Source organism: Neolamprologus multifasciatus, chromosome 4 (genome assembly GCF_963576455.1).
Source record: "Neolamprologus multifasciatus chromosome 4, fNeoMul1.2, whole genome shotgun sequence".
In the NCBI taxonomy this organism is placed as follows: Eukaryota; Metazoa; Chordata; class Actinopteri; order Cichliformes; family Cichlidae; genus Neolamprologus; species Neolamprologus multifasciatus.
This window is the reverse complement of record NC_140442.1, coordinates 22,547,590-22,557,901: the sequence shown is the minus strand read 5'-3', so window position 1 is coordinate 22,557,901 and position 10,312 is coordinate 22,547,590. Positions and strand designations below refer to the sequence as shown.

The 10,312-nt window shown below is 45.8% G+C and overlaps 1 protein-coding gene across 1 annotated transcript; it reads left to right on the top strand.

Annotated features, from left to right (window-relative positions):
* The first annotated feature begins 760 nt into the window (after window positions 1-760).
* On the top strand, window positions 761-6,955 carry LOC146520429 (adenylosuccinate lyase-like). The gene is given in 12 exon segments (XM_085157903.1): window positions 761-948; window positions 2,535-2,738; window positions 2,827-2,871; window positions 3,190-3,269; window positions 3,381-3,552; window positions 3,651-3,697; window positions 3,823-3,913; window positions 4,017-4,086; window positions 4,165-4,312; window positions 5,961-6,141; window positions 6,456-6,632; window positions 6,777-6,955. Coding segments are annotated over 12 exon segments (1,446 nt in total). The 5' UTR covers window positions 761-804; the 3' UTR covers window positions 6,864-6,955.
* The last annotated feature ends 3,357 nt before the right edge of the window (window positions 6,956-10,312 follow it).

The following is a 10,312-nucleotide window of genomic DNA, read 5'->3' as shown; positions in this document are numbered from 1 at the left end:
ATACTTGCTGTCTTTCCTCTTCACCCCGTACACTGCGGACTTCAGTTATAACACGGTCATTTGCCATATCCAGAAGTTCTCAGATGACACCGTCATCATGGTGTCGGGGGTCGGAGGGAAACGAACTGGAATAAAGGGGGGGGGGGGGGGGGGGGGGGGGGGGCATCAATCGAGTCAGCTGGTGTGAACAGAAGCATCTTCGCATCAACGCCAGCAAGATGGAGCTGGTGATTGACTTCAGCAAGAAGTCACCCCATATTACACCAGTGAACATCCAGGGTTTGGACATTGAAATATTGGAGGAGTACAAATACCTGGGTGTTCACCTCAATAACAAACTGGATTGGTGCACGAATACAAATGCACTTTACAAATAGGGTCTAAGTTGTCTTCACCTGCTACAGTGGCTGAGATCATTTGGGACAAACAGGACTCTTTTAAGGAGGTTCTACCACACTCTGGTCTGTGTGTGCTTCCTCACGTAGACAGCACGTGATGATCAAAACTGGAGAAAAGGCAAGCAGACAGGCGTCTGGGCCAGCTCTGTCCTTGATTGTCTGCTGAAGTCTATCTAGCACACACACACACACACACACACACACACACACACACACACACGTACATATCTCTGTACATTTTCTTATCTGTACAAAATTTGGTCTCCAATTTAGTGAGCCTGACCTCCAGAGCTGCACATATGAAACATGCCTTAAGTGTTATTATTACCTAACAAGGCAGAGAAGTAGCAAAAGGGGGGAAAGGGGAGAAGCTGAAGACCTCGCTGTGTTCACGTTTCTAGTAACCATGGCCGGAGCAGAAGAGATGAATAAGTATCGCTCACCTCTGGTGTCCAGATACGCCAGCAAAGAAATGAGCTACAACTTCAGCGACAAAAAGAAGTTCACTACCTGGAGGAAGCTGTGGATTTATCTCGCCAAAGCTGAGAAGGTTTGATATAACGATCTGCTGATTTTTATATGTTCCACAATTCAGTCTCACTGTTTTTGTGCTAGAACCTTTAGGCTTTAAAACTTTTGATTTTTCTACTAAACAAAGCTGTTTTAATTACTTTATATACACACTGCAAATGTGCTTATACGATTTGGCACTACGTCTGTTGAACGTCGAAAGCTTTGTTCAGCCTGACTGTCCGGACTGATATATGATATATTGAGAGTGATTATATAGAATGCAAAGAGTTGTTAGCAACACGCTTACACACACAGATAATGTGTTTTCTATAAGTCTCTGGGTCAGAGAGTCCGGACAAGATATTCTGAACCAGAACTTAGAATCAGTAGAAGAGTAACGGATAATAACATAAGATTATCAAGGCAGGGCAGGGAGGTGTCTTTTTCTTCTGTCCCTTACAGCGGATGGAGCAGATACCAGACAAGGTCACAGATGTACGAGGAGTGAGAATGCCACATTCTTGTGGGAGCAAGATAGCCAGGATAATCTTTGTTTTTGTAAAGCCCGTTTTAAGGTTATTGTTTTTGTGAACCAGACCCTTGATTTCACATGAAGGTCCACAGCGCTGTGTAAACTTGTAATTTCAACTGCCAATGCAAATTAAATCTTATTAAATGACAGAACATTCTCCTGAAATTCCTTCTGAAAGATTTGAACACGACAGAACTTGCAGTTGGTCATAATTTAAATGAACATCTGTCAACATTATTATGAGATTCTAAAATTGAAAATCTGCAGTTTGTATTTTCCCATCGCAGAGCCACGTGAACTTTGACACGCTCCTCGTGCAGAGTCATTTAGAGCCGCTGCTGCTGTGTGAAAATAGAAGTGAATGTTACTGTGATGAGAAAACAGCTCTTCCAGTGTCAAAATTATTAACAGTAACTCTGGCTAAATGCTGTTGTCTTTGTGGTGTCTTCTGCACTGAGGTTTGTTTGACCTGCTTACAGTCTGACCTATGACCCTTTTGACAGGAGAGAGGTACTTATTTGGCTGGAACCAATCTGTAGTGCTGTAGGAATCACGTGACTACGGTGTCCCAACAGAATATAGTCCAGTCTAATCAGGATATTGAACGCCTGTGCCTCCTCACGAGGACAGCACAATGATCAAAACTGGAGAAAAGACATGCTGACAGGCAGACTAATGACTAATAAACAGCAGGCTGTTTGCTATCAGCTTAGCAATGCAAGTCACTGTGTGACTTTTACCCAAACATCCTTTTCATCAACAGAAGAGCCAATGCTGCAAATATGTGCATTTATAATAAACCACGTATTTATATAAAAACATATTTGTATTTGTAACTGTTAATAAATGAATATCTTAAAGATAAAAAACTGTTATCAAGAGTCAAAAAGCTCCACATAAAAAGTAGTAAGTACGTAGGAAGCAGCTTAAAAGTAAACTCTGAAAATGAATGAAACCCTGCAGGAAATGGTTCAAAATTCATTCTGTAACTACAAACACTTTTGTTTTGCCAGCTCTAAACTTCACGAGTTGCTTGTAGGAACTCTTCCTGTTTGTCATCATGTCTCTGTGTTCAATGTTCTCCTCCTCAGGATCTGGGTCTGCCCATCACTGATGCTCAGATTGCAGAGATGGAAAGCCATGCAGAGGACATTGACTTTGCCATGGCGGCTGAAGAAGAGCGAAAGCTGAGGCACGATGTCATGGCGCACGTCCACACCTTTGCACACTGCTGCCCCACAGCTGCTCCCATCATCCACCTCGGAGCTACGTCATGCTATGTGGGAGACAATACTGTAAGTAGGACTATTGCACAAATAAACCCAGCAGTGATGAGTTTTGAGTCTTTAAAAGCTTCTCATGTTTGTCGTTTATCTTCTTCAGGATCTTATTGCGTTGCGTGATGGCTTCAACATCCTCTTGCCTAAGGTGAGGCTCACCTGTTTGTCCAGAAATTCTATGAAAACAGTGCAAATGAATATATTAATATCAAACAAGCTTGTCAGCTAGTTTTTTGTTTTTACAGTGAGTCCATTAAAAATAATAGCAGGACATTTTCATTGAATTGAATTCCTGAAAAATTATATTTAAAGATTACAGGACAGGCTATGCAACATATTGGTTACATTTATTATGCATCTTCACTGCTTCTGGGAGCTAAAGATCAAAGTTGGTTGTTTGTAGCCCACGATGTAAAATAAGTTTGACACCCTGATTTGCATCATTAAAGGCTTGTTTTTCCTGCAGCTGGCCAGAGTCATCGACCGGCTGGCAAACTTTGCAGAGGAATACGCTGAACTCCCCACGCTCGGCTTAACACATTTCCAGTGAGTCCGACTGCAGCTGCAGTGTTTTCATAGGCCTTCATCAGGTTGATGGAGCTGTCTAACTTTGATGTCAAACACACTCACTGTGCCCCTCTACTCCTCTCTGTACAGGCCTGCCCAGTTGACCACAGTGGGGAAGCGAGCGTGTCTGTGGCTGCAGGATTTGGTGATGGATGTGAGAAACCTGTAGCGAGCTCGCGATGATCTTCGTTTCCGTGGAGTCAAGGGGACCACAGGCACCCAGGCCAACTTCCTGCAGCTCTTTCAGGGGGACCATGACAAGGTATAAACAACCATAAGAACCACGTGGGTGATTTCTGAAGTCCCACAGCACCGTATTGTGATGACTTTTTAATGTCAGTTTTCCTTTTGTGCCACCAGGTGGAAGAGCTTGACAAGATTGTGACAGAGATGGCTGGCTTTAAGAAGTATCAAACTCATGTCTCCAATATTGACTGACATATATATATATATATATATATATTTTTAATATGGTCCAAGCAGGAACAGTTTGAAACACGGGCTATAACTAATTTGTTTCATTCTTATCCAGAGCCTACCTGGTGACTGGACAGACGTACAATTGTAAAGTGGACATAGACTGCCTGTCTGCACTCGCTGGTTTGGGAGCTTCTGTGCACAAGGTGAGGAAATGTCTCCATTTAGTGGTGGTTAAAGAAACCTGGGTCTTGAGCTTCAAAAAGCTGATCTAACAGAGTGTACACTTTATGCTGTTATCTGCTGTAGATCTGCACAGACATCCACCTGCTGGCCAGCCTAAAAGAGATTGAGGAACCTTTTGAGAAGGAGCAGATTGGTACGTTCGCTTATTCAAAAGCACTTTTTACCTGTTAAACTGTGCCTCAGCCTAAAGCTTTGCCCGCTCCTCTTCCAGGTTCCAGTGCTATGCCCTACAAGAGGAACCCCATGCGTGCAGAACGCTGCTGTAGCTTGGCCCGACATCTGATTGCGTTGATGGCCGACCCGCTCCAGACTGCCTCAGTCCAGTGGCTGGAGAGGACACTGGATGATAGTGCCAACAGGTCAGACCACAAAGACACACTTACACTGCTGTGAATTTGGTATGATGCAGTTCTCCTCTGTGAAGTAGATATCACAAAAATGTAGAAGCGTACAATATGTAGTAGTGAACAATGATTCTCAGTTACGAGTGTTGCTTCTGCATCAGCAAGGTCTTCTTGTTAAAAAATTAAAGACTTGAGAGGAACAAAGAATCCTATAACTGAGAGAACAAAAGCTTAACATTTTACAATTTTATGGTAGTATGGAAGAAGTAAAATTGTTGGTTAAACATAATGTAAAAATAGCTGAAATATTAAAAAAGTTGAATAGTTCAATAGTAAAAAAAATAAGATAAACCAAGGTGAAACAGTTGTGTTCACTGCTAAATTAGTGCTAATATGATTTCCTTCCTCGCTAGTCTCAGTAACCGTGAATCGGTCCGTCCTGGTTTCCACCCTTGGCCACTGCCTGGAAAACACTCCACCTGACCCCTAAGGTGCCTCCTGCAGGTGGTGGGCCTAGAGGAGGGTGGGTCCATTTCTCCTCTTCGGGGGGTGTGCCCAGCTGGGCCCCAAGGGCCAAAGCCCGGTCACGAGACACTTGCCCTCTGGCACCCTCCCCAGGACTGACTCCCAGGGTGGGGCTTCGGTAACCCTAAGCTGGGCAGGGAGAACTCTTCCCTATATTTTTCACTCATTGCGGTCAGCCGGACAAGGGTGGAGTGCCAGGGTCAGGGATGAGTAACTGCCCAAAGTGGATGAGTTTAAGTATCTTGGGGTCTTGTTCACTAGTGACGGGAGAGGGGAGCAGGAGATCGACAAATGGATTGGTGCTGCAGTGATGTGGGAGCTGTAGCGGTCACATGACCAGCTACCATCTCTAAGGGTGGTTGGTCTCTCCCTTAGAAATAGGGTTTTCAGTTCGGCCATCCAGGAGGGGCTCAGAGTAGAGCCGCTGCTCCTCCACATTGAAAGGAGCCAGTTGAGGTGGTTCGGGCATCTGACAAGGATGCCTCCTGGGCGCGGTGTTCTGGGCATGTCCCACCACGAGGAGGCCCCGGGGCAGACCCAGGACACACTGGAGAAATGATATCTCTCAGCTGCCCCAGAATAAGCTGGAGGAGGTAGCTGTGGAGAGGGAGGTCTGTGTTTCTCTGCTTAGGCTTCTACCCCCATGACCTGGCCCCACAAGAAGATTAATGGATGGATGATTTTCCTGTTAGAAGTAGCAGCTTAATTTAAATTAGGCTAGTGTCGAGAGCTATCTGTTGGTAACAGGCCTATAGTTTTTGCCCACAGTAGCTTTTATGGAGTGCCACAATGACTGCCCACTTTTGTAAGGACTCTGGTTTTAAAAGTGGATTTCTCCTTCATTTTTTCCACTGACACTTCAGGAAATCTTCAAGAGTTTTAGGCCTTGAACCAAGCCAATCAGCTAAGACATGAATCATGGCCATAAAGCCAAAAAGAAAAAAGAAAAAAAAAAAGAGAAAACCTAAAGGGAAAAAAGTAAAGAAATCAAGAGTAAAAGACTATGTACATAATTGTGTTTAATGGTTACATTACATTACATTACATTGTTACTCAGGATTCAGTGGTTGAGTAAAAAGCTGTTACTTGTGATTACTGATGGTTTCTTTCCTCTCTTCCCTGCCTTGCTCCTGTGCAGGAGGATCTCCCTGCCCGAGTCCTTCCTGACAGCAGACATCATCCTCAGCACGCTGCAGAACATCACAGAGGGTCTTGTGGTCTACCCCAAAGTCATCGAGAGACACATCCGCCACGAGCTGCCCTTCATGGCCACAGAGAACATTATTATGGCGATAGTGAAGGCAGGAGGCAACAGACAGGTAGGAGAAAATACCCTGTGAGGAATTCTCCTCTGAGTCAGAATGGACACAATAATAAAAGTTTTGAACGTAACTGGATGAATGCATTTTTGCTTAATCAGGAGAGATGGTTTACTGGGCAGAAAATGCCAGCAGTAACCAGAAAAACAGATGACTGAAGTGAGATCATCTTACTGACTAGTAACCAGTGTTTTGACCATGTAAATGAAGAAGCTGATTACCAATAACCAGACTTGACATGGAGACCCAACAACATGGCTGTTAAAGTCAGCTCCACCTTAATGTTTCTCTGCTTTTTCCTGTGTCTCCTTCAGGAGTGCCACGAGAAAATCAGCGTTCTCTCCCAAGACGCAGCAGTTGTGGTTAAACAGGAAGGTGGAGACAATGACCTACTGGCCAGAATCCAGCGAGACCCCTACTTTGCACCCATTCTAGGGCAGCTGGATGCTTTGCTGGACCCCAAGACCTTTATTGGGCGTGCTCCACAGCAGGTACAGCATAAACAGTCTTATTTTTGTTCAGTCTGACAGCAGATGAATGTTTTCAGCCAAGCCGCAGCTCCACTATTACTGCAGCTGTGTCTGTTGCCCCCTTTGATGATAGTTTCTTTTGTTGTTCCTGCTCCTCTTCTTCAGGTGAAAACGTTCCTGGCTGAAGAAGTACGCCCCCTACTGGAGCCGTATAAGACCAATATGGACGTCAAGGTTGAGCTTGTGCTTTAAAACATCAGTGATGTCTTGAGCTGGTTTTATGGTCAAGCAGAGTTTGCTGAGCGCATTAAAAAGAGCATTAAAAACAGTAAAATGTCCACTGCAGCCACTGTGTTTTGTTTTTATCTTTGAAGTTTACACAGACGGGCCATGAGACCAGCATTACTCACACTGACATGGGGAACACTTTGAGTGGCAAATTTTGCAAATATTCTGAAGTAAATTTTGTGACCTTTAAATAGCCCTATCAAGTCTCCTGGTCTTAATAGACTGTTAGTGCACAGTAAAAAGAAATGGTGTATAAGTCAGGAAACACTCGGCAGTTCCAGAGTTTCATTTTATTAAAATAATATCAAGAAAAAATCATAAGGCACCCTGTGTATACCCTATACAGCAATACACTGAAAATTTGAAAAAATAAAATAGGTGAAATAGGCTACTCTGGAGATCACAGAATCCCCTCTTTGATGAGACAGGAGATCAGCATGGGACAGCGCATGAGAGACATCACAGTCAGGTGGACTAATGGAGGTCAGGTGACCAGCGAGGGATGTTGCACGCTGGTGAGAAGCAGACTCCCACTCACAGAGGGAAGACATGAGAGAAGACACATCATCAGTTGACAGAGACACATCAAGCACAGCAGAGGGTGGAGCACTGCGTATCGACTGAGGTTGACAGGTCAAACGGATGGCATCTTGGACACTGGCATCTTTCACATCACTGACGTGCTCTAGCAGCTCAAAGTAGGGCTCCAACAGGAGGCGCTGGGCCAAAGGCCTCACAAACGGTTCCCTGCTCAGGGTGTCTGCCACGATGTTCAGCTTTCCAGGAACATATTTGATCTCAAAGCAGTATGGTGTAAGCTTAGAGACCCAACGCTGTTCACAGGCATCCAGTTTTGGATTAGTCAGAATGTATGTGAGAGGATTGTTATCAGTCCAGACAGTGAACCGGTGACCCTTGAGCCAGTGGCTGAACTTATCGCACACAGCCCACTTCAGAGCTAAAAATTCAAGCCGGTGTGCTGGGTATTTCGCCTGACTGCGGCTGAGAGACTTACTAGCAAAGGCTATAGGTCTTGCTCTCTCCTCACCAGCTGGCACCTGGGATAAGACAGCACCCAGCCCATCCATGGAAGTGTCAGTTGAAAGGATGAATGGCCTCTCAAAATTAGGATGTGCCAGCACCGCACAGCTGAGGAGTGCACCTTTGAGTCCCTCAAATGCCTTCTCGCAAGCAGGAGTCCAGTCTTGAGGGGTGAGCTTGCGAAAGGTTCCAGGTTTCCGACTCCCATGGCAGCCTTTAGTCCTCTTCTGACCGGCAGTTAGAGCAAAGAGTGGCTTCGCAATACGAGAGCACCCTGGAATGAAATGTTGGTAAAACATCACCATGCCAAGGAAGGATCTCACTTTCCTCTGAGAAGGGGTGCAACCATCACCATCCATAAGGTCAGTCTTCTGAAAACTGGCGATAACCCTCACTTTATCCTGATCAACCGAGACACCACCAGCATCCACGACATAACCCAAAAACCTCACAGAGCGTCTAAGAAAGTGACATTTTTTCTGCGCCAGCTTCAGATTGCTGGTCCTCAGGTGAGAGAAAACAATCTCAAGACGTTTTAGGGCCTCCTCTTCTGAAGGTGCAAACACCAGCAGGTCATCAAGATAACACAGGAGGCTGGAAAAGTTCAAGTCACCAAAGATGCTGAGCATCATCCACATGAAAGATGCTGGGCTGTTGCATAGACCCTGGGGAAGTCTGTTGTACTCATACAGGCCAAGAGGTGTAGTGAAAGCCGTGTACCGTCTGTCAGACTCATGGAGGGGAACGTTGTAGAACCCGGATGTGAGGTCCATGGTGCTGAAGAAAGCATTCCCACCAAGGGCAGCAAGACAGTCAGCCTGATGGGGCAGTGGGTGAGCATCCTTAACGGTTTTGGCATTGAGCCAGCGGAAGTCAGTGCATATCCTCAAGTCACCTGACTTCTTCCAAACCATTACCAGTGGCGAGGCGTATTCGCTGGTGGACTTACTGATGATGCCTTTCATCTCCATGTCTGACAGCACCTCTCGCAACTTATGATAGTGAGCCGGGGGTACACTGCGATAGGGAAGCCTGAAAGGGTGGTCGTCAGTGAGGTGGATACGATGGACAAAGTCTTTCACTTCACCACAGTTCAGTTTGTCTCTAGAGAACACATCTTGGTAAGTCAACACAAGCTCCACCAATTTCCTCTTCCACCCATCTGACACTTCACAGCCCTCAATGTCAATATCAGCCAACCCAGCATCTTTGAGTAGCTGTGCAGAGTCAGGCACAGAGTCTGATGAGGGGGGGAAACTGGTATGCTGGTCAGTCAGAGTCTCGCAGAGACCTTGAGTGATGGGCAGGTCCTCTACAGCAATACAAGGAAAGACATCCGCAATCTTAGCATTGTGATGAAGTGTCACAGGGCTCTCTGTTGGGTTAAGGACTTTCATAGGGACCCAACAATCGCCCCACATGGGTCTTATAATGCGCCCCACCATTATGTTCTTTGGAGTGGAACAGGCTGACGTGGGTTCCACAACGACAGTACTTCCTGGAGACACAAGGGCAGAAGGTGGCAGCTTTCCCCAAACTACATATTCTTTTTGTGGCAGGTGAGTGACACTCTTCCGCAACCTGACTGTACCTACTTTATCTGGCAACACAGGAGCAGACCACCGTGAGATACAGCTCAGCAACTGCAGGAAGTCTTCACAATCAGTGCCAGTGTAATTGGAGTTAATAAGCTCCCAGTACTTTGTATCAGCCTTCATCTTCTGAATGATGGGCCGGATCACATTGCTCCCCACGATGAGTTCATCTTTTTGCCCAGGAACCACAAATGTTGGCACAAGAAACCTAGTCCCATATACTTCAATGTCCAAATCATAGATGCATTTCGGTTGTGTGAGAAGGCCACCGCAACCAACCAGCACCACATTTTCAGGGGCATGCTGCGGAATCAGAGCAACACCAGCGGCTCTTAGCTTGCTATCAGCCTCTTCACTTAGTGTGCATGACATACTTCCTGAATCAAGCATGCCTGTCAGGGAACACCGGCCACTGACCGACACTGGAGTGTAAAACAACTCACTAGCCCTGCCAACTCTTTGTGAACCCATAATAACAGTCTTCTCATCAGAGAGGCTACTACAGCAGTTAACATATATGGCTTCTGGGTCTGTTGCATTTCTGAGGGTTTCATCAACACTGCCCATGCTACCCCTCTCATTACATGGGCTGGCTAGTTTAAAGCAGCATTGGTGGGAGGAGGGACTGAAATGCTTGGTTTCTGGTGCAACTGTGGGCATTCACGCCTCATGTGTCCAGGATCAAAGCAGCTGTGGCATAGCTTGTACAGCCTACAATGCACATGGGTTGTGTGTTCATGTGAGCCACACACTCTACACGAAGCACGATGAGCACTG